General features: G+C 45.3%; 5 protein-coding genes across 5 annotated transcripts; 3 read left to right on the top strand and 2 right to left on the bottom strand.

The window, feature by feature from the left end:
• Window positions 1-9,755: 9,755 nt before the first annotated feature.
• Window positions 9,756-12,896, top strand: PG986_015082 (uncharacterized protein; the record flags this gene model as incomplete). Its single annotated transcript, XM_066851304.1, has 5 exons — window positions 9,756-9,994; window positions 10,075-10,672; window positions 10,723-10,989; window positions 11,030-12,740; window positions 12,871-12,896. The coding sequence occupies 5 exons, from the start codon at window positions 9,756-9,758 to the stop codon at window positions 12,894-12,896; spliced, it is 2,841 nt and encodes a 946-aa protein (XP_066692393.1).
• A 15-nt stretch (window positions 12,897-12,911) lies between these two features.
• On the bottom strand, window positions 12,912-13,193 carry PG986_015081 (uncharacterized protein; the record flags this gene model as incomplete). Its single annotated transcript, XM_066851303.1, has 1 exon — window positions 12,912-13,193. The coding sequence occupies one exon, from the start codon at window positions 13,191-13,193 to the stop codon at window positions 12,912-12,914; it is 282 nt and encodes a 93-aa protein (XP_066692392.1).
• A 1,226-nt stretch (window positions 13,194-14,419) lies between these two features.
• PG986_015080 (uncharacterized protein) lies at window positions 14,420-16,912 on the top strand (the record flags this gene model as incomplete). Its single annotated transcript, XM_066851302.1, has 3 exons — window positions 14,420-14,430; window positions 14,482-14,756; window positions 15,726-16,912. The coding sequence occupies 3 exons, from the start codon at window positions 14,420-14,422 to the stop codon at window positions 16,910-16,912; spliced, it is 1,473 nt and encodes a 490-aa protein (XP_066692391.1).
• A 361-nt stretch (window positions 16,913-17,273) lies between these two features.
• On the top strand, window positions 17,274-19,128 carry PG986_015079 (uncharacterized protein; the record flags this gene model as incomplete). Its single annotated transcript, XM_066851301.1, has 2 exons — window positions 17,274-17,566; window positions 17,634-19,128. The coding sequence occupies 2 exons, from the start codon at window positions 17,274-17,276 to the stop codon at window positions 19,126-19,128; spliced, it is 1,788 nt and encodes a 595-aa protein (XP_066692390.1).
• A 322-nt stretch (window positions 19,129-19,450) lies between these two features.
• On the bottom strand, window positions 19,451-22,401 carry PG986_015078 (uncharacterized protein; the record flags this gene model as incomplete). The annotated part of the gene is made up of 4 exons (XM_066851300.1): window positions 19,451-20,336; window positions 20,441-20,892; window positions 21,309-21,416; window positions 21,463-22,401. The coding sequence occupies 4 exons, from the start codon at window positions 22,399-22,401 to the stop codon at window positions 19,451-19,453; spliced, it is 2,385 nt and encodes a 794-aa protein (XP_066692389.1).
• Between the last annotated feature and the right edge of the window lie 1,376 nt (window positions 22,402-23,777).

Raw genomic sequence — 23,777 nt, 5'->3', positions numbered from 1 at the left:
TAGCGCTTTAAGCGTTTTAAAAAGACCCTAAATTATATGTACGAGCCGTAGCGCGAATATATAATGTTCCTTATATAACTTTACGTTATCGGCGTTACGGTGGTATTTTACGACGAAATATATAGTCGTTAATATAAAAATTTACGAATTTCGAAGAGTAATTAATCGTATAATATATAATTAATTTAGATTCGTAATCGTTTTCGCCTCGGATAAGTAGTATTAAAAATATAGCGAATCGATTATTTAATTTACGCGACGCGGGACGCGTCGGCGTTAATTAAGCTTTTAATTTCGTACGATAATAACTAGATTTCCGGACGCGTTTTAATCGAAAAATCGATTATTAAAAAGTCTTTTACGAAAATTCCGACGCGTATCGCGCGTGGTTTATTTTCGTACGGAATATAATTAATAAATATAGAATTTAAAAGGAAAATATATATAATTTCGACGAGACCGGGTTTTTTATAGGTTAAATTTCGTTCGAAATAATCGTAATTACTTCCGATTAACGCGGAAAGCTTAAAGTAATATAATAAGGGAACCGGGAATAGGTTATAATAATATAAGGCGTCGGATTATACGGTTACGTTATCCCTTCGTATATTATTTTTACCGGGAAAACGTACCTTTTTTCTTAGTATAAAAATAGCCTATTATCGAAAAACTAAATAATCGTAATTATTAAAAATAACTGGACTACGAATAAAAAAAGCGAGGACTAGATTCGACACTTCGATAAATACACGAAGTCTTATACGAAGGGTATTTACCGCCTATTAATCTTTAACGGTTATAAGAGTTATTACTCGATAGTTTTTAAGTTTTATTATAAAGAGAATTCGATTATTATATTTTATATGCTTTTTTATTCGTCGTATAAGCTTTAATTTTTTAATATCGGCTATTTTTATACGTTAAAAAAGGTGTACGAGAAAAAAATTAAAGGTTTTATACGGGCGCATATTACTTATATCTTAAAAGAGGACTTCCTACCAGCGTTTTTAAAAGCGTTCCAGGCGACTTTCACCGTTTTAAATATATAAGGAGGCTTTCGAGGGACCGAACTCGTTCTATACGATTCGGAATATATTATTTTACAGTTAAATATAAAACTACGTACTCTAATACCTCTAGGGACGTTTTTCGGCCTACTTATTTTTTAAAAATTAAAAACTTTAAATAACCCGATTAAAGCTTAATTTTAAACTAAATACGTTCGAAACCGTATCGTACGGCATTAAAATAGCTCTTCGACGTCGATTTTAATTAAACTTAATTAAATTACGAAAAATATAACGTAAATAATATACCGGCTCGCTTTTGTTACGACCTGGCCCAGCCATGCGGCCCAGAACCCACCCTACGGCACGGCCCTACGATACCCCGAAACCTCTGCACAAAGACCCAGCGTAATCCGAAGCCCCACCAGTCAGCGAAACCCCACCAGTCATCACGACCCCACTGGTCAGCAAGGCCAACTACGACGATAACCAACACCACGAATTGGACAGCACGAATTGGACAGCACGAACTGGACAGCACGAGTTGGACAGCACGAACTAAACAGCCAGGGAAGGACAAGCCACAGCAGGATAACACTGGTCACGTGGAGATAAGATACGCGCAACGACTCTCGGGATCGCGACAAGAGCCAAAGAGTCAGCTCGACAGGATCTCGCGAGAGCTGCGAGATCCCCGAGATCTAGGGAGATCAGTAAAGGAAAAGTTGGATATATAACGATGGACATTCCCCATATATTTCATATAGACACTCTCTACTTCAGTAATCAATCTAAGCATCAATCTAACCCATTAGTGAGGCAAACAGCCTTAACGACCCTATTATAAATACCCTCAAGTCTACGCACCTCAGTCATCTTTGTTCCTACGGCTATTACACATTATATCGATAAAAGTGGACTTCTATCGCACGTTCAAATACTCTCTCGTATTGCCAAACATAAAACCCCAGTACGTCTTACTAGGTTTCCTTTGGAACCCAGATAGCGTTCGTTACAGCTTTTTTAAAAGGTAAAATAACTGTATTACGAGAAATAAATAAAATACTTAGCCGGCGCCGCCGTACAAAAAAAACGGTTACAAGATAAAGGATTATTTTATATATAAACTAAAAAAGATTTATAGTCTTAAAAAGACGTTAATAAATAGTTATAAAATAAATCGCGCCGGAATAATGGTCGTACGAAAAGGCTTAAAACGCGCTCGCGACGCTATAAAATCTACGGGGAACCCGGGTATAATACGCGTACTTATTAAAATAATATAAAAGTATTTAAAAAGGAGGATTCCGATTAATTTTAATATATTAAATACGTTATAATAAAATTGATTTATATTTCGTTATACGAGGCTTTAAAAAGTGTTTAATTAGACCGTGTGTTTAATTAAACCGTGGATTACGTTATTTCACGATTATTTCTTTTAAATATTAATATTTTAAGATATATATAATTTAAAAGAGTATTTTATAAAAACTATGTTACGATTATATTTTTAAAATATTATTTTATTTATTTATTTATTTTTTAAATTCTTAGAAAAAAGCGTGGGTAATTCGTAGGTAAAAAAAATCGTGGGTAACCTATAAGTATTATTAGCTACCCATTTCTACCTATAGGTTAAATGGGTATTAAAAAAATAGCGTGGGTACCCATAACCGAACCATAGCCACAACATCCGGACGAGGCCATGTAAGCTCTCCGAGACCATGAAGCAACACATGGCTGACTCGCCATCTATTGAGTTCAGGTCGCCTAGCCGTGCAAGGCTCCCGGAAACTGGGGGGGAATGTTTCCAAATCACCTACGAGTAGTTTCAGCACAGTCCTGCCTTGGCCAACGTGTTACCAGCTTTTGGTACTGGTGTATAGATAGTGGCATCAAACACCACCACAGGTCTTACAGCCGCGTTATGATTGCCATCATTATCATAATAAAAGCTATAATGATCATTTTCCCAATCGGCGCTCCTCCTTCTTCAAGATCTTTCACCAGAAATATCAACAATATAACGAGAGGGATAAATAATAAGAATAATGTGATGGAAAACTGGTCCCAGAAAGCTATCATAGTGTTACAACCCGGCCCAACTACGCGACCAAGACCCACCTACGGCACGGGCCTACGATGCCCCGAAACACACCTAAGCCCGATGACAGCCAGACCCACCGGTCAGCGCTGACGCCCCGCTCACGATGACGGACCCACCAACGATGACCGTCATCAAACAGTACGCCCAGGACAGAACAACGATAACAGTACCAAGTGGCCGGTAACGAATGGCTAATACAGGATAGACAGGGCAGATAGGATAACCATCGGAGGTCACGTAAAAATAAAATATGGATATATTAAATCATAGCTATCCAACATAATCCAGCTAGGATATAGATATATTAGATAATAAATATCCAATATAATCCAAAAAAGACTAGATATGCCGGATCACGGATATCCAGCGCGATCCAGAAATCGGTAGAGGAGAGATTGGATATATAAACCACGAACCTTTCCTATATATTTCATATAGACACTCTCTACTTTAACGATTAATCTAAGCATTAATTTAACCCATTGGTGAGGCACATTGCCTTAACGAACCTATTGCGTTTTCACGCCAAGTTTTACGATTAAGTTAAGATATTGCCATTATATCAGAAGACCAGGCCTTCTGCACGCCCAAGTACTTTCTCGTCTTAGCCAACATAAACCCAGCACGTCTACGAGGTTTCTTTGGACCCCGATAGCCGTTCGTTACACATAGCTTCAACAACGAACTCGCGGACAGTTATCGCAGCTTCAACAATGAACTCGAGGACATCTCTCATATCATTAGCAATGGACAAGCGGACAACTACCGTAGCTTCAAAAAATGGGATTTGAAACAACTGTTGCAGCTTCAGTACCAAATTCCAGGAGAGCTATCGCGGCCAGGGCCGGAATTCTGATCCATGCAGAGTCGTGGCGCCGCAGCGGTGTTGTTGCTTCGATATCACGTCCCATTAAAGCCGTTGTCTCATCATTGTTCTCAACATTATTCTCGACATGAACATTGAAAGACTGACATCAATTCAGCATTGGAGCCTCCAGGCTTTAATTGACAGTAGTGGCAAACTCACCCGAGGCGGTCTAGTTCCGCGGATAGGTTCTCGGACTGAGGGAAGAGACATTGCATGTCGAGTAGGATTCCGTGAGTAGATGCGTTTCTGCCCCTTCGGGAGAATGGATACACATAAATATAGACCGCGAAGAGGACAAACGGAGAAATCATCGATAACTCGGTCGAACTATCGAATAATCGAAAATAAACCTTATTATTTAAATTTACGAGGTCGAATTAATTTAGCCGAACCTTTATCGAGAGGACGCAGCTAAAGCGCTACGGTATAAATAATCCGATAAATAATTCGATAATTATTAATACCGGTCGCGCCGGACTCGCGTAAAATTAATATCACCCGCGAAGTAATATCGCGGCGTATAATTAAAGATTTTAAACGCTTTAAACGCGTTTTAATAGCGAAAATAGCTTAAAAAGAGGTATTAAAAAAGGATTAAAGTATTTAAAGAAACTAATCGCTAATTTAATAGCCCCTAATAATAAGCGTAAAGAGATTTTTTAAGTAATTAAGGAACTTTATATTAAAGCGACCGAATTATAACCGTACCTTAATAATAATAATAACGCGCCGGTAACCCGCGAGGAATTATAAAAAATAATCGGAAAAGCTATCGCTTAAACTACGCAGGATCCCGAAACTATATAAACTAAATCCTAGGCTTAAATTATATCTACGCCGCGTAATAGCGATCCTACTACTTAATAACCGAAAATTATCGTCCTAGCCCGCCGAAACCGCGAAGTAATAATTAAAAACGTAAATTAATCCAACGATATTTAAAAGAGAAAACTAATAAATATCGTGTAAAGCGTTAATATAGTAATTAAGTATAGCGAAACTATCGTAACGAAAAAAATTACCTAGCGGCGATATCGTTTTTACTTTTAAAAACGAAGCGAAAAAATATATAAAGAATAATAAATAAATTTTAAACGCTTTCGGGATTAATGCGTAGTTTATTTATAAAAAACTCGTAATTATCGCGAAAAAAGTTTTAACAAAAAAACTACGGGATACCTATAATAAAACCGCATTACTACGTAGTTTACTTATAAATAAATATAACCCGAAAAAAATCTCGAAATATAAACGTAACTTATTAAAAAATCTCGAAGTACGTTACGCCTTTTTTATTTTATATACGAGCTTTATTTAAACTACGAAAGATTTATATAATAACGGCTTAATATAAAATTCCGAAATTTTCGACTACGAATCGTATAACGCTAGCCTCCGTATTTAATAGTGTTACCGTTATTACGGTTACGGCCACGTAATTAAGTATTATTAAAAATAGTAGTAATATAGCTATTATTTTATAATAGTATACCTTAAAAAAGATTAAAAATACCCTTAAAAAGGACTACGAAGCAGGAAATATTGCGTTAATTACGGCAAGGAATATACGGCGTGGGATCGCGGCTGCCCCGTAGCGATCTAGTAAAAAAAACGCGTAAAAAAGCTTATGCTTACCGGCTTTATTAATTCGAAATCCGTAATACCGGCGACAGTTCGGTAAAAATAAAACGTTTATTATTATCGACAACGTTTTTTATTAGCGATAAAAAAAATATACAGTAGTTTCGCGGAAAAAAGACCGCCCGCGATTCGATTCGATAACGAGTAATTAAAATAAAAAAACACGCTCGTAAAGCCGGCGCGGCACCGTTATTCCTCTATTAACGTAAAATACTATTATAGTTTTATAATTATAAGCTTATAAATAATATATTAAAACGTTATAGTATTAAAAATAATAACGGTACTTACTTTAACTAATTAAAAAGAGTACGATATATTAATATTATAAAAAATATAAACGAACCCCCGCACGTAGGCCGCGTACTATTTAAAAATAACTAAATATCGAATAATTTATAACGAAGGCCGAACGGCTATTTATATATATAAACGCCTCGATATCGCTAAACTAAAAACTAAGGCAGGCCCCGATTAAACTACCGTTATAATACCGAGGAAAAAAAATAGCCGCTTTATTATATAATTTATATATTCGCTAATTTAAAAAACTTCTCGGTAACGAAGCCCTTTAAGCGACCTCGATATAACCTTATACCCCGGGCGATACTTACTCGTTAAAAACTTTAACACACACCACCCGCTTTAAAACGTGCATAGTAAAAAATCGTACAAAGTAAACAACCTTCTTATCTTTATAAACCAATAAAACCTAAAGCTAGCCACGTTATATAAAAAAATCACGAGACGACGCTACAAATAAAGAGATTCCACGTTAAACCTAGCCTAGGTAACACGAGGAACAATAATTTTATATAAAAAAAACCCTAACTTAAAAAATTCCGACCACAGGGCGCAGGTCGTCCGCGTCGAACTAAAAGCTAACTCGTTACGAGGTAATAAAACGAAAGCAAAGGGATAAAACTAAACGATATTAAATAAAAGGCTAACACGAGCGGAAGCTAAAGTACGTTTAATCGATATTGCCGAGCTAATAAGCCCGAAAAAACTAAATTAAATTATTAATAACCTTATAAGCGACCTACGAAAAATTACCGATATAATAACCCTAAAAAAAACCCTTTATATTAATAAAAATACGCCTTAATAGTTACCGGAAGTTTAAAAAGCGTAAATTATAACGAAATAATAATATTAAGCTTATCTCGCGGTACCCTCGTAATATATTTAAAATTAATATATCGAGTTAAAAACGAACTTAAAAAAATCGTTTAAAGGGCGAAAACGAAAAATTAACGCTACGTAATCGCTATCGTTTCCCACGATTTTAAAACATTTTAATCGTTTAAACAATAAGTTTAATTACGGAGCTAAACGCCACCATAAACAGCGGGAATCCCAAAATTACGACGTAGCGAAAAAGCTGCTATCGAGGCGCGAAGCCACGACGAGAAAGCTACGCTTTTTTTAGAAAGGTTTTTTTTTAACCTAAAAACCGACTTTACGGACTTAAATACCGTACTAAATTACGCCCTTAGCTTTACCTCTATCGAGGTAAAAGTAACGGCTAAGAAAATAAAAAATATTATTAAATAAACGGGACTTTAAAAGGCTACAAGGGAAAACCTTTTATTTATTAGCTTCTTTAAAGCGTATAAGGAACCCTTTTTCCGGACGTTAACCGGCTTAGCGATAGCGAGCTTTCGGTTTACTTATTTCTTTAAACGTTTCCGTACGGTAAAAGTTATCGTAATCTTAAAGCTAAATAAAATAGTAACCGAAAAGTAGACATTTAATAAATAGAGACCTATTTTATTATTTAATACGGTCGGGAAGGTAATAAAAACAGTTATAAACCAGCGAATTACCGGAATAATCGAAAAGTACTCGCTTTTATTTAAAAACTAAATAAAGAACTAAACGCAGCGGTTTACCGAGCTAGTTATTCGACTAATTACCGACGTTATTTATATAATGTAATAATAAAAAGGCGTCGCTTCCCTTTTTCAGCTCGATATTAAAGGCGTTTTTAATACAGTTAACTATAAAAAACTAATTACTACACTCCGCGAAAAAGGATTACCGAATTAAGTTTACCGATAAGTCGAGAACTTTATTACGAACAAATCGATCCACCTTTATTTCGACGGTAAATCGTTAAAAAAAATCTAGCTCCGCGCTAGTATTCCGTAAAGCTCCCCGCTATTATTAATCCTCTTTATTTTTTATATCGCTACACTATACGAAGAACTAAAAGCGTATAAGTAGCTTATTATCGTCGGATTCGTAAATAATACGAATCTTATTACTATAAAACTAAACTACGTTACGAATTACCGAAACTTAAAAAAAGCTTAGGAAATATATAGCCGTTAAACACGTATAAAAAAATAAAGTTTAAACTTAAAAAAAAGCGAGCTTATTTATTTTACTAAAACGCGAAAAGCTTATACGTTATAAATACACCTTAGAAACGCTATTATAACGCCGATAACCTTTATGAGATTCCTCGGCGTTTAATTTTATCGGAAGTTATAATAAAAAGACTATATTTTAAAAATTAAAGCGAAAATAATAACTTAAATATTAACTTTTACTAGGCTCGCAGCGTTAATTTAAGGATATTTAGTACGAAGGGTAAAAAAGTTTTATATAAAAGTAATACATAGCGTACTTGCGTATAAAACGTTAATTTAATATAAAATAAGCGATACCGAAAAAAGTTAACCTTTAGCTTTATAATAATCCAGAACTCTTATTTTTAAACCGTAATAAGGGTATATAAAGCGACCCTTTAATATTATTTAAAAACTAAAGCGGTAGTTCCCCCCTTTAACCTTTATTTAAATACGAAAGCAGCTAGCTTCGAGATACGTACGGAGATTACCGGGAAGCTATAATTTTTACGCGGCGCTTATATAAAAGCGGTAGAGATTATTAATAAAAAACGTAGCGTAAAAAAAAGGAGATAAAAAAAACCTTAAAAGGCTACTAGCGAAGCCTTTACGATTTTATAGCTAAGCGACGCTTAATTAACGTTAATTAGATAATAATTAAATAATTAAACGGTCGAATAAACGCTTAAAAAAATAGGAATAAAAATAATTTTATACCGTTATTCCGACGCGAGGCCGCTGCGAATTAATTATAAAGTCGCCGTTAAACTAAAAAACGTGCCGTCGTTACGACGATATATTTAAACACGAAATATCGGTCTTAATATAAGTACGCACTGGAAAAATAAGGCTTAAATCGTTCCTATTTATTTATCGGGTTCTAAACGTTCCGACGCCGCTATATTACTACGGTAAAGGACGGGAGATAGCCGAACATTTAATCTTATACTATAAAAACTTCGAGGGAAAACAAAAATAGTTAATAAAACAGTTAATATTTAATCCGCTGCGAACTCGTCGCGATTTAGCGGCGCTTACTATAAAAAAGATACGGCGAAAGTTATCGCAAAGTGGCTTTTACGGACCGGTCGACTGCCGCTATATAAGTTAATAATAAAGATTAAGGGACTACCCGAACCTAAATAATTTTTTTAAGCCTTAAAACAAGGGTCACTAGGCTGGTAAGTAAAAACCAGCATGGTAACGTCGAGCACGTAAAGTAGATTTTACGATATTAACAGCGTGTATTTTTAATCCAGCTTCGGCACGGTTTATTACACGAGGAACTAGATAGATATACCGAAGGCCTTCGGCATACGGCGTACTATTAATAATAATAATAATAATATAGACCGCAAAAGAGGTATGCACTGCTTGAGATAACTTCCAGCCACGCAATACCCTTTTAGATACTGGACCTGCAGGTAGGTTGTACGCGAGGGATGTGGCAAGGCTTTTTTTCGTTTTGATGCTTTGTGAGTGTTTTTGTTCTGCTGGCCTATCTGACTTGAGGCGTCAGAAAGGCTGGGAAAATACAACGTTATCGTCGGTTAAAATAATTACGTAACATGTCAGACGAAATGCCAACGTGTCAGATCAGGCTGTGAGGCGAGGGTTGTTGCTTGATGATGGGTCGACCGTCAGCTTACCAACCCAAGCTGCGAATCCTTTAGAAAGGCGTGAGAACTTGGTCGTTACACGCCAGAGCAAAGTCCATCAACGCTGGTTACCCACACTTGTCTTTCCCGCCGCCTAGCGCTTGATTGGGATAGATGGCAGACATCATAGGGCTGCTAGCCAGCATAGGCGGCCTCCTCGATCTCGCGTACAAGATTGGCTCTGCTGGTTGGTCGCTCTACGACTCTCGCAACGAAACACCGGTTGAGCTCCATCGAATCGGTGTCGTCGTTGCAGACATACGGGAGAAGAACCTCGCATTGCAACAAATCCGAGTCGATGAAAAGCGGAATCTTCGCAAAGACGAGCTGGCGGCTACGCGTCTAGCGAATGAGTGCGTCAAGATTGCGACAGAACTTGAAAAGGTTCTAGACAAACTGAAGATACGAGATGGCCACTCTAAGACTCTTGAAGTTACAAGGGTGGTCATCTACCAGAGGTTGAGGAGGAACGAGGTGGCTGGAAAGTGCAAGCAATTGATACTACTCGACAGCGGGGTAAGGAAGAACATGAAGCTGGTATTCCAAGAGCAAGTGATCAACTTTCCTTCCGAACCATTGAATACCTCGTCGTTCATTCCATTATACCACGTTGGTCCCAACGAGCACTGACAGCCGCACCGTCTGTACACAGGCATAGTCAATCGGCCGCCATGGCAGAGATTGAGGCTCTGAGTCGATCAAAAGACGGACTGGCAATAAACCTCTCCTCACGCTTTGACGACATCCAAGGCAACATCTTACGACTATCCGAGAGATCGGCTGACCTTGATACTCAAGCTGCGCAGCTCAGGAGTCTTGTCACTAAGCTGGAGAGCTTTCGGAGGGAGAGAAGCAACTGGAAAAAGAAGATAGGGGTCATCCAGAGCCTCCATTTCAAGCTAATATATCGTCGCTGGTCTAACGTTGAGGATGCCGGCAAATTTACGAACTCTTGGCTGTTTGACGAGTCGCAAACATCCTTCTTGGCTTGGCTCAAAGGCGGCAGTGGCATGTTCTGGATAGGTGGCAAGGTAAGACAGACATGTGGCAATTCCAAATGCTTGGCCTAACATTCACCCAGGCTGGAAGCGGCAAGTCAACATTGATGAAGTTCGCATCCGCGCATCACGATACCAAGCAGGCGCTGAGACAATGGGCGGGCTCCAGTCAGCTCAATACGGCAAACTTTTTCTTTTGGAACCGAGGGTTCGAGATGCAAAAGTCCAAAACCGGCTTGATTCAATCGTTACTTTACCAGGTTCTCAGTAAAGCGCCGGACTTGATCCCGCAGATTTGCTACGATCACCCTGCACACGAGCAATGGGATTTCAACGATCTAACGGCCCGCGTTCCAATCCATTACGGAAAGAAGCGAGATGTCCGCAAAGTTCTGTTTCTTCATCGATGGCCTGGACGAATACGGTGGCAGCGACGAAGATCTTTCCCAAGTACTCTCCACACTATCCCGAGGCCCGCACGTCAAGTTCTGCGTTTCCAGTCGATATAGGCCATTCCTGGAGGGGAAGTTCCAGCAGAAGAAGTATTCCCTGGCGATAGAGCACTTCACAAAGGGTGACATGAAAACTCATGTCCGCCATACCCTCGGCCAGAACGAGAAGTTCCAATTGCTCAGGAACTCGGATGCACTGTTGAAGGAGATGATTGCAACCATCTCGAAGCACGCCCAAGGCGTATGGCTTTGGGTGTTCTTGGTCACCCGTGATCTGGTCAAGGCCGTCAACCACGATGAGTCAAGCAAGAAGCTCCAAGAAATTATCGAGACGTTCCCCAAGGATTTGGAAAGCTACTTCGAAGATGTTATCAACAGGATAGAACCACACTACAGGCAGGAGATGGCCAAGATATTCTTGATTACCCTCGAGGAAGTCCAGCCCCTGCCCCTCTACGCATTTTCTCTTCTGGAAAGGGAGCGGCGAAATCCACATTATGCTATAAAAGCGCCCATGACCGCAATCACGGAATCGGAGCTTTCGAGCATCGAAACGCCATGGAAAAGCCGGATTATCAACCGCTGTGGTGACCTACTTACAGTTACCCCGGGGCCTCACCCTACCTTTCTGCACAACTCTGTGGATTTTATGCACCGAACGGTCCGGGACTTCCTGCAGGATTGCTATCTTCCAAAGTTGAAGAGCGAACTAGGCGCCTTGAAGTATAGCCCCTTGTTGTCCCTATGCAACATGACGCTCTTCCTTCTCAAGAAGCTTGACCGAAACGACCTCTCTGATCGAAAACGGCGGGAAAGGTCCATATGTCGGACAATTGGCTTAGTCGACGAGCTCCTTTACTATGCCCATGAGTACGAGGTGGTGGAGGGCGGTTCTGAATTGGTTCCCATCCTGGACGAAGTGGATCGAGTCAACTGCGTCCACGCTGGGAAACTACGGAACCATTGGGCACACGCCAGAGACTTGCCAAGCCGCCGTGGACTTGATGTGTACGAAGAGGGTAACACCTATAACTTTTTGGCTCTCACTGTCCAGGCGAGACTCGTTGGTTATGTAAGGGAGAAGCTGCAAACGGACCGAGCGAGGATGAAGAAACACGGACGTCCTCTCCTGGACTACGCGCTACGCCCCAGGAGGGTAACGGCACTCAAGATGCCGTACCATTCAGCCCGAGCGGATCCGAGTGTGGACGTGAAAATGGTCCGGTTGCTCTTGGAGTTTGGCGCGAACCCCAACCAGAAGGTGAACCTCAACGACAGGCGCACGGTATGGGCTTTGTTCCTGTTATCCATGTACGAGACCAAAAACCGCGACGAGGATGACTCCGATCTCACGACGGCCTGGCACGCTGCCTGCGAGCTGCTTGTTCTACACGGGGCCTCTCTTGACTGCTGGCTTGAAGGTGCTGGGGGCGCGACGTTGACCGCGATCGTGATGCTAGAGATGGTCTTTCAGCCAGAGGAGGTGCAGAAGTTGATCGCGCAGGCAGACCATGTACGAGCGAAGAAAGCAAAGGAGTCGTGGTCCCATAAATTCTGGACCGGATTCGGTCTGTTAGGTTCTCCCTTGATCAAGCAACCCAACAGTCCGTTTGCTTGGTCCCTTCTTGTGCGAAATCCGGGAAGTACTCGTAAGCTATTCCAGGCAGTGAATTATTCCGTTTCTATGCTACCCAGTCTTTTCAGGACCATCTATACCGAATAATGAATAAACCCAAACCAAAACCCAAATAGAAATCTCTATAAACACGGTTATAACAGTGCATACCGGCGCAAACCACCTCTAAACACCTTCTCCCAGTTCAGGTGATCCATCGTAACCGCGACATGATCGCCAGCGATATCATAACGAAGGCTATGGCGGCCATTTTGAAGACTGGCACGGCTCCCTGGTGAAGATCTCGGACCAAGAATACCACCAAAGCGGCGAGGACGACGGAAGAGAAAGCCAGGACAAGACCCTTGTCAGGCCTGGTCGCATGTGACAATTCGGGACCCCGCAGCGTCGTTCCTGACTCGGTATCATATCCGAGGAGGCTCGTCGCCTCCTCGTTGACATCGGCATTGGTGGGTTTGCCAGCCATGGATGCGAGCCTGGTCTAAGAGTCAGCTTCGGAGCTCTGGTGCTCATTTCATTTTGTAAACAAACAAACTCACTCGGGCAACTGAAGTATGCGCTGCGTTGTATGATACAGATTGCTTTCCGATGCGGGCCGTAGATGATGGCGGTGGGTTATGTTTCTGCGCGAAATGCTGGTACTGGCAATGGAAGCGATTACATCATATGTCAGATGTGGTGCCAAGGTGAACGTGTCATGTCAGACTGTGCAAGATGAGGAATGTCTGATATTATGGTGTCAGATGAGGGGCTCATCAGCACTGCCTCAATCTTGTTTTCATCAAACTACCGACCTCGCCTGGTTGGAGTTCGTCGATGGCGCGAACACGTGATTGGCGCACGCCACGGCCGGGTCCAAGGAAGTTTGGATGATTGGTGGCTAACTACAACGTGCTTAGTCACACGACTGCTGTCTACAGACATCGACAGATGCATCCAGTGGAATAAGCATAAAACCCATTGGCGTACACTGTCCTGTCTATTCCTCCTGGCTTCCCCCGGAACAACGGAGGGCCATCGCTACTATCCGCCACTCTGCCTTGGGGCTATGCCAGTTGTATTACGGCTGCATCAATAGGCTCACCATGATGGAGAATATCCACTGTTGCCTGCTGCGCGGACGTGCAAGGCAGACTTGTTCGAGATGCAGTCTCTTGGGCCAATGAGCGTCGGTGGCGCGGTCGATCAAGTACGACGCTGCAGTGATAAGCCCAGATATCCCCCGCTCGACAGCTCAATTGGGGGTCCTGTCTCGTACCACCGCGACACTACCTCCCAATCTCCATAGGACCAATGGTTCCCCTTTCAGCGCTCGGGGTGGCAAGCAACATCTTGGCCGTGATCGATTTCGCGTGGACTCTGCTGACAGAAGCACGAAGTATTCACCACTCTGCTTCCGGGTTGAGTGGCGAGACCCAGTTCGTGGACTGCCTTATCCGAGATGTTGCCACCCTCGATGCAGGTCTGCCAGCGCTAGTTGAAGCCAATGAAGAGCTGCATACCCTCCTGGCCGAGAGTAAGGAAATCACCACCTTGCTACAGAATGCTTTGCAGGCGCAGAAAGCCCGAGGGGGACGGTCTAGGTAGAACAGTTTTCAGTCGGCTTTGAGGCAGACTTGGGGGAAAGGCCAGGTAAAGGATTTAACGGATAGGCTCGGTGGCCTCCAAGCCCAGGTGACAAGGCATATCCAGATGGCCACACAGTATGTCGCACCCCTGATGTCGCTTGGGCAATTTAATTGACATATGATCAGCAAGGAGGTTACGAGAGGAGTGACGGCAATATCGCGGGCCATAGCTGAGATTGAATCTACGAACATCAAGCTCGAATTTCACAGAAGGGAAGATTTTCAAGAACTCCAACGTAGTCTCATCCAGGCTATCGAGAAGGGGACCAAAAGTGGCCGAGAAGTTGCCCGTCGCACCAACGGCCTCGTCGGTGAGAGGGAGCAACCCGAGGATGACCGTTCTGAAGTTCTGAACAAGCTTGCCGACTTGAGGAAGCTCGAATCTGCGACAAGAGCGATCAGTGAATCGGCAGAAACTGTCCGTACAGACCAACATATCCTTAATCGCTTGCATTTCAGCAACATCCAAGCCCGCCACCGGAAAATCGAGGATGCCCATTCCAAGACCTTCCAGTGGGCATTCGACCAAACGGATGCAGGGCACCGGCTTAGGGATTGGCTCGAGAGCCGAGATGGGGTCTTCTGGGTGTACGGCAAGCCGGGAAGCGGCAAGTCAACATTTATGAAGTTCCTTTGCGGCAGCAGAAGCACCCCGTCCTGCCTTCAGAGATGGGCTGGTGATAAGAAGCTCATCGTTGCCAAGTTCTTCTTCTGGATTGCAGGTTCCGCATTGCAAAAGTCCCTAGAGGGGCTTCTTCGTTCCCTGCTCTTCGAGATTCTCCGCCAATGCCCTGAACTCATGCCAGCTGTGAGGAGCGCACTAAGTGAGCTTCCCGACTGGGATCAGCCCGATGTTTTACAATACACCCAGAATCTATTGGTTCTATATCAGAGAATCGTCACCCAAGAGATTCCTCTCAAGTTCTGCTTCTTTGTCGATGGGCTGGATGAGTTCCAAGAAAAGGGCTGCAGTCACTCGGACTTGATCAAGATCCTGAGACAGCTAGAGTTATCCCCTGTCATCAAGCTGTGCATCTCGAGCCGTCCCTGGACTGTTTTTGTTGACGAGTTTGGGTCCAACCCGGAGTGGACGCTCAAACTTGAAGATTTGACCCGGGACGATATCCGGCAGTATGTCTCGGACAAAATCAACGAGCACCCACAGTTCAAGACCCTCACACACATGAACACGGAATACTCTCAGGTGGTAGACGCCGTTGTTGAACGTGCTCAGGGGGTGTTTCTTTGGGTCTTCCTCGTGGTTCGGACCTTGTTAGAGGGTTTGACCTACCACGACTCAGTGTCGACTCTTTATCGATGGCTCTTGGAGTTTCCGCCAGATTTGGAACCATTTTTCCAACACCTCATAGACTCGGTTGCGCCGATATACCGTGAGCAAATGGCACGGTACTTCGAAATAGCGACCCTTGCCGAGAGGCCATTATTGGCGATGGTGTATTCTTACCTCGACGATATAGACGAGAGCCCGGCCTTCGCTATCCTTCTCGCACAGTCAGAGATTAGCTTCGAGCAGAAAAGACTGAGGCATGATCAATTACGGCGCAGATTGGACGGCCGCTCGCGAGGCCTCCTTGAACTTGTCCAATGCGATAACCTTGTGTCAAGCCGAGCCCCCAGGGAGTTCTTTACATACCAAGTAGACTTCATACATCGAACTGTTCGCGACTTCCTCCACCAGTCGGCAGATGTACAGTCCCTTCTACAGCACAACCTCGGCACCGAAAATTTTTCACTCATGACTTGCCACGCCATACTGGCTGTGATGAAGACTGCCCCTTTCCACCAGGGGACCGACATAGACCAACTGCTGCACCTTATTCGAACCCTCTTCTTCTTCGCTTCCAGATCTTTAGCGGTGAACCCAGTGTCAGAGGAAGCTCTTGGTCCCATCCTGGATGCTGCAGAGGCCTCCTATAGAGCCACCACATCTTCAATAGATGAACAATATGAGACGTTTCTGTTCATCGGTCACGCAGCACGGATAGACTTCTTCTCGTATGTACACAAGAAGCTTGTGGCTAATCCCAATATGCTGCGAAAAGCCCGGAGCGACCCCGGGCTGGCCCAGTCTTGCCCAGCACTGTACTACGCTTTACGACCTGCACTCTACACCCATCATGTGTCCGCGAGAACAGTCGCGTACTTGCTAGAGGCCGGAGCCGATCCGAACGAGGTCTTCGGCGGGGACCGCACCGTCTGGGCCGACTTCTTGTTCACCTTGCACATCAGCCTGAAGAACGAGTGGGTTCCGCATACGCACATGGACATCATTCCCGACAAGGAGAAGTCGCGCGAGCTCGTGCGAGTGCTTCTGCTTCACGGCGCGGACCTGAACGCATACGTCGCTGTCCCCCATACGTCTGGGCTCGTCAAGGCGGAGACGCTGATCAAGAGGGTGCTTACCCCTGAAGTGGCAAATCAACTACTCCAAGAAGTAAGACAGGCATCCGACCAAACAAGAGCTCCATGGAATTTCAGGAACCTGAAGCGCAAAGGACGATGGTACCAAAACCTATTTAGGAGAAGTCAGAGCTAGTTCATTATCCTCTTCACCGTTACGTGCCCCCTGCATGTGCAGGGGTCTCTTAGACGAGTTCTGCATTGCTTGGCGCAACTAAAGACCCCAATTGCAGCATGCAGCTGCGGTCAAACCTGCGATGCCGAGCTTAAATGGTAAGTCAGGGAGGGGTTTATCGTCATCCAAATGCAAGATCGTGACGTGACGTGTCATATCAGTGATGCGGTGTCGAGGGCTTCGATCTTAGTACATAAGGTCAAGGAAATGTCTCACCACACGGGCCGGGGCTGGTTGGGGATACCGGCATCTCAATCCAGCGTTTCTATCGCTTCAAACCCCATATCTGCTTTCGTTTCGGTCCTCCTCGCACATTGGAACAATGATGCTTGGCAAATACCGCAAGTTCCTGACCGTATTCAGCTTCGCTGCCTTTGCGGCAGGCGTTGCTGCCAGTGCCACTCCTCCTGGCGCGACCGCATCCTGCCGAGTGCTCCCTGGAGATCCCGACTGGCCCACGCAGCAAGACTGGCAGAGCTTGAACAAGACAGTCGGCGGACGCTTGACCGAAACTGTTCCGCGTGAGAGTGTCTGCCACGATGTCCCGTACAACCGGTACGATGCCGCCGCCTGTGCCGAGTTGCAGAAAAGATTCGACTTCCCCACCTTGGCACGGTAAGTGAAGACTTCCCGATTCCAGCTTCAATGTTCTAGTGCGGCGGCTAACTTCGGGATGCTACAGTATGGACGTCCCAGGCGAGTTCATGGACATGAGTTTCAAGAACTACTCGTGCGACGCCTTCGCACCGCGCTCGGCACCATGCAGTCTGGGCAACCACGCCAGCTACGTGATCGAAGTCTGGGACGCCGAGGACGTCAAAGCGGCACTGGCATTCGTAGCTAACCACAATATCCGGCTCGTCGTCAAGAACACCGGCCACGACTACCTGGGCCGGTCGACCGGAGCCGGCGCGCTGTCCCTGTGGACTCACCACCTCAAGTCGACCGAGTTCATCCCGGCGTACGCGTCGTGCCACTACACCGGCCCCGCCATGAAACTCGGCGCCGGCGTCCAAGGCTTCGAAGCGTACGCCGCCGCCAACGCCACGGGCCACCGCATCGTCAGCGGCTCCTGCCCCACCGTCGGGATCGTCGGGGGCTACTCCCAGGGCGGCGGCCACTCGATCCTATCGAGCCGCCACGGCCTTGGCTCGGACAACGTGCTCGAGTGGGAGGTCGTGACCGCCGACGGCCGGCGCCTCGTCGCGACGCCCGACAACGAGCACGCGGACCTGTACTGGGCCGTCAGCGGCGGCGGGCCGGGCAACTACGCCGTCGTCCTGTCCATGACGGCGCGGGTGCACCCCGATAGCATCATCGGCGGCGGCACGCTCGCCTTCAACGACACCCGGGTCGGCAACGACGCGTTCTGGAACGCCGTCGGCGCCTTTCAAGCGCTCCTCCCGGCCTTCTCCGACGCCGGCGGCAACTCCTTCGTCTACGGCCTGACCGCGAGCACCTTCAACGCCTGGACCGTCACCATGCCCGGCGCCGACGCCGACGCCGCCGCGGCGCTGATGAAACCCTTCCTCGACGACCTCGCGGGGCGCGGCATCGAGTACGAGTACCGCCCCCACACCTCGCCCAACTTCCTCGCGCACTTCGCCCGCGCCCTCGGCCCGCTCCCGGAGGGCATCATCGAGAACTCGGGCTTCATGGCGAGCCGGATGATCCCGCGCGCCGTCCTTTCCGACCCCGCGGCCAACGCGCGCGTCACCGCGGCGCTGCGCAACATCAGCGGGCTGCCCGACTACTCGATCGCGTGCCAGTCCCTCCGCAGCGTCGGCGGCGGCGCGGACCAGGAGCAGGACCAGCCGCACCCGGCCAACGCGGTGCTCACCGCGTGGCGCAACGCGGAGCTCATCTGTCTGCCCAAGGGTGCCTGGGACCCACGCGCGGCGCCCGCGGAGATGGCGCGGCGGCAGGCCGAGGCCGTAAGCGAGGTGCAGGACGTGTTGGATGCCGCGACGGGGCCGGGGGGCGGGATCTACATGAACGAGGTTAGTTATTTGTTGCCGGAATGGCGGGACGCGATGTATGGTGTCAACTACGAGCGGCTGCTTGCGGTGAAGCGGAAGTACGATCCGGGGTCGGTGCTGTACGTCCTGCATGGGGTGGGCAGTGGTGATTGGGTCGAGGCGGCTGATAAGCGTTTGTGTCGCGCTGCCGCTTCCTAGGTTTTTATTGTGGTGGTCGCGTGATGTGACAGGGGTAAGGGGATAGGGGTAATATTTGGCATCTGCATGGCTGTCAGTGGTGATACATGGTTTCCTAAATTTCTCATGCTGCAGGTAATCAAACCTTTAATCGGTCGTCAAATTGAAGCCATATAAAAATGCCAATAGATGCAATGGTAATTGAATGGTGGAACAACCGTTGATGGCAACATATCAGATGAAATTGGGAATAACTGGTGGTACCTAAGTTGCATAATACTGGACCGGTCTATCATCCGGTAGTCGATTAAACCCTGTTGTAACTCCCCTGGCATGGGTTTTGCTAATCAGGGCAAATGAGATCCAGCTCAAAGAAATACCACTCTGGTGTATTCCACTTGTATGGGTTTCGGGTCTTTGTTTCCTTGGTAGTTGGGGGCTCGCACCACCGAACTCCAATGTTTTCGGCACCTCGTCTCTCGGCATCACTCAAGTTGCACCCGTTAAGCTTATCCAGCGCCTTCTCAACCCTTCCCAACCATATTTCACCCCAGAATTCTGGAAAAGATTCACTCTCCAGATACGTAAGTGCCATCTCCGTGAGCTCTGTTACCAGCGTTTCGTGCAACTCGATGAGAGGGGCCTGTTCTTCGTTGACGATGACATCATCTGCTGCTTCCCTTCGGTTAGGTATATCATGGTCTGCTATGATATTCCACACATCGCAGCAGATGTGGATAAGTTCCAAAGCCTGGAATGTAGCGTATCTGATCGCGGCTTCGTATGTTCGTACCGTTAGCTCCGTGCCACATGTACTGTAGTAAAACTCCATTTGGGTCTTGATGTAGCCGAGAGGGCGATTCGTCTTGAAATACTGTTCCTGTGACTGCCGAATAAACGCCTTCATCATCCATAGAAATGGACTGCACCCACCAGTTGAGCAGTGGCATATGCAACCGTCTGTGAGGTTGCAACAGACTACAGTTGTGCTGAGTTTGTTGAAAGCAAGCAGTGCGTCCAACTCTGTGTGATCGGGTGTGTAAGTCAAGTTCCATATGCGTTCGCCTGCGAGGAAAAAGGCATAGTGCGCGCCGAAGAGCCCACTCCCAGCGTCGTTGTCGCAAGGAAGCGGTCCGGTTGATGGCTTAGAAAACAAGTCCGCCCCATGTTTCACTAGCCAGCAGATGTAAGTCGCGCTTACATCACCGCCATACTCGAACTCATTGAACCTGGTTCTCAGGTTAAAAAAATAGATGGGTCCGGTCGGAATCCATAGCGATAGAATAGGTCGGCTATTTGAATGTCGCAAATTTCTTGATATACCCAGCCGCACTGTTCTTCAGCTTCATTATTGTTCCCGTGGATGCTGTCATGGTCGGAGGAACACGAGCTCCCATCGACGGTTGAGTTCTCCGAATCAGAATCAGAATAGTCCGTGTGAAGAAGATATCTCCGCACTTCTTGCATCTCATAGACGTAGAGGCGCCTTGCGAACTCAGATGCTGGCTCCATTACCTCCTGCAAGTTGCTTCCCGCATCGTATTCGCCCAATGCGTGCATCCTCACGCAACAACCGGCTTTGAGGAGAATCTCAACGCACTCGATGCAGCCGCAGCGTCGGCATCGTTTGCTGCCTGTGCCATGAATACACCGATCACCGCTGCGTATCATGGCAACCTCGAGAGCACTGGTGCCAGTTATGTTGACTTTCTTTAAGGTATCAATGTCTGCAACTTGTGCCAGGAGAGAGAGGATTGCAGGTTTTGCTGCTGCCAATGGAGTGGGCTTTGCATGTAAACATCAGTTTCGAGGAGAGAACCCGGAAAACGATCCAAGATACGAGCCACCTCGTTTATATCGTTATGGATCACTGCCATACTTAAAGGGCCGCAGTTGCATGCTTATTGTTGTTAGTTTAAAGATGTAACCAAACCGGATGACGTTGTACATGGCATACCTTCTGCAAAACCGTAAGATATGTTGTATAATAATATCGTGTTACTAGTCCACGGACAATATCCAGTGAAATACACTGCGGAGGGTTTTAAAGCAGCTGAATCGCCTTCCTGGTTTGCTAAGACCAACTGTTTAATAACCCCTTTAATTAGCTCAGTTGGCTCTTTCGTGCAGAACTGGAGCAACGGTGATGAGCCTGTACTCGATTGTTAGTATCTCTTCTGCGGCTACAATGGTACACTGACCTTGCTTGTTATAAGAGATAGCTGGTACACCATACCGCAGGAGGGTTTCGATAAGTTGAGGAAACGACGGCCGAAAGGACTGTTGCTATCGTTTTCCAACCACCAGACCTAGCGAAATTTAGCTAATCATACTACCAAATGTATGTTAACGTACCGCTTTGGTGGCAAGATGCATCAAACTTTCATCTTTATCGTTAACTGCAGTTGGGTATGCTTTCTTCTCATTAAAAAGCCTTTCGAGCCTTTTGATACACGCATTCATGAAAAACGCTCCGGTCTTGTTCTCTTTGGGGAAATGTGAAAAATAATCTATAAGCCTCATGATACAGAAAGAAGGGTCTGATTTGACGTCAACAGTTGGATAATAGGTGAGGTTCGCACCGATGCTGAAACCGCCGGCTCCGGATGTCAATGTGAACGAGGCGCCAACAATGGAGGACAGGATTCGAGCAAGGCCGGTGTACTTGAAGCCCACGGTTCGATGGTTCTTCCTGGTAGGCTGTATCCTTGAGAGCGGGCAACTCGGCCAATGACCTCGAGTTTCCTGTTCTTCGGAGAGGTGAAATTTACCCAACCGCACAGTCCTGTGGATTTTCGACCGGTGAGAGCGAGGGGAGAGAGGACAGATACATATCGCTTGTGTGCCCGAAGTCATTCTTCGCCCCTGGACGGGGAAAGGAACGCTGTCCGGTGGCTGGTACGGTGAAAGGCCCGGCGGTGCACGCTGGTAGGGCTGTTGCTCCGGTACATCGTAGATGGTGTCACATAGCTCCCTCAGCGCAGCCGGCTTGCCCGCTGTCCTATGTGCCAGGGCTTTGACGGACCGCTTGCTAAGGACGTCTGGTGGCTGGAGACCCTCGAGACGCTTCTCAATTCTTTCAATTTGCTCTGATTGCATCCTAATTCTCTCTGACTGCAACGTAAGTGTCAGTTGTATTGAGTCGTGCGAGTGCTCAACAATTCCATGTGTAGCTCGTCCACCTTCTTGCAATTGGTCTATGGTTACAATTCGGTCGCGGATGTCGGCGAGTGGGATGATGGCGCGGGAGTTCGACTCGATCGTAGCCAGCTTTTCGATGCCGGAACCCGCCATTTCCCTGTGACAACAGTCGTTAATACAACATTCATTTGGATCAATTTCAACTAAGATGCAACCCCCTCTGGCTGACCCCCCCCTCACTGACCCCCTAAAATAAATATAAAAATCAACAACAACATCAATAGATAGGTTAATTGAGCAACACATACTGCATTTTAAGGTCTGTTTCGGCTCGTGCGCACTATAATAGAGTCACCCTTACTACCAGCTCGATTTGCATTAATTTCCACTACCTCACCGGCGCCCCTTTTCGGCTTTTTCCTTGGCCTTCCTTTTTTGACGTCCTCTTGAACCTCCCTGATTTTTACTATATAAATAAAGCCCTTATTGGGGTCCTTATCGACCTTCCTCTTTTTTTAAGCCCTTGTTTTTTCTAGATCTGCCTCTAGACCGGCCTTTTCCTATTCTAACCGGCCGATCCGAGCCGTTAAATTATTAATACTCTTGCCGAGCTTTTTTTACAGTAACTTTTTAGTTAGATTACCGGTGGTGACCTTTATACTAAGCATCGCAGCCCTTAAATCTTTGACCTGCCGGCTATTTTTCGGCGTTTCGATCTTTTTAGCCTTCGATTTGGCCGGCTAGCGCGTATCCTCGGCGGTAATAGCCTCGTCGATGGCTCGTACTATATTAGAGCGCCGGAGCCTATTGTTTATCGGTTTTTCGATATTAAAGGGGTAAATGCTAATTACTACCTATTTATTAGCGATAACTTTAAAAGTAAAAGCTATTTTACGTACTTTAGCCTAGGCTCGAAAAAAGTCCCCCTTTTTAATGTAGCTATTATTAGTAATAGCGTATATTAAGTCGAGCTCCTTTCGAAACCTCTTTTTTAAAACTTTAAAACAGTTAATATCTAAGGGCTAGAATATATGGGAGCTATATAGTAATAAATAAAAAAGCTATACTTTAGCCTTTAACGCCGTTAATATAAAATTATCGTCGATATAATTTCTATATTTATTAAAAATTAAAAGCCTCTATTAATTAAGGTTATTAAACTTCGTTAAAGGAATAAAGATCTTTTTTAACTACTTTAAAGCTATAGGATTAAAAGTCTATCCTTTTAGTGACGCTTTAAAGGCCCAGTTTTTATTCTCGTAATTAACCTCGTTTTTTTTTAAGGGAATTACTATTACTAGACCGATTAACCTTTAAATATAACTAAAAGCGGCAAAATATTATTAATAGTACTAATACACTTTAAAATAATTACTTACTCGTAATTAGCCGAATCGTTCCGCATTAAACTTTAATAGGCGGCAGGTTCGATTACTATAGTACCTTCCCCTATCGTTATCGCAATTCTTACTTTATCGGCGTTAAATTTAAATCGAGGGGGTATACTACTAATAATAACAGTGTTAAGC

Source organism: Apiospora aurea (genome assembly GCF_038362705.1).
Source record: "Apiospora aurea strain CBS 24483 chromosome Unknown utg000011l_segment0_segment0, whole genome shotgun sequence".
In the NCBI taxonomy this organism is placed as follows: Eukaryota; Fungi; Ascomycota; class Sordariomycetes; order Amphisphaeriales; family Apiosporaceae; genus Apiospora; species Apiospora aurea.
This window is presented reverse-complemented; position numbering and strand designations above follow the sequence as displayed.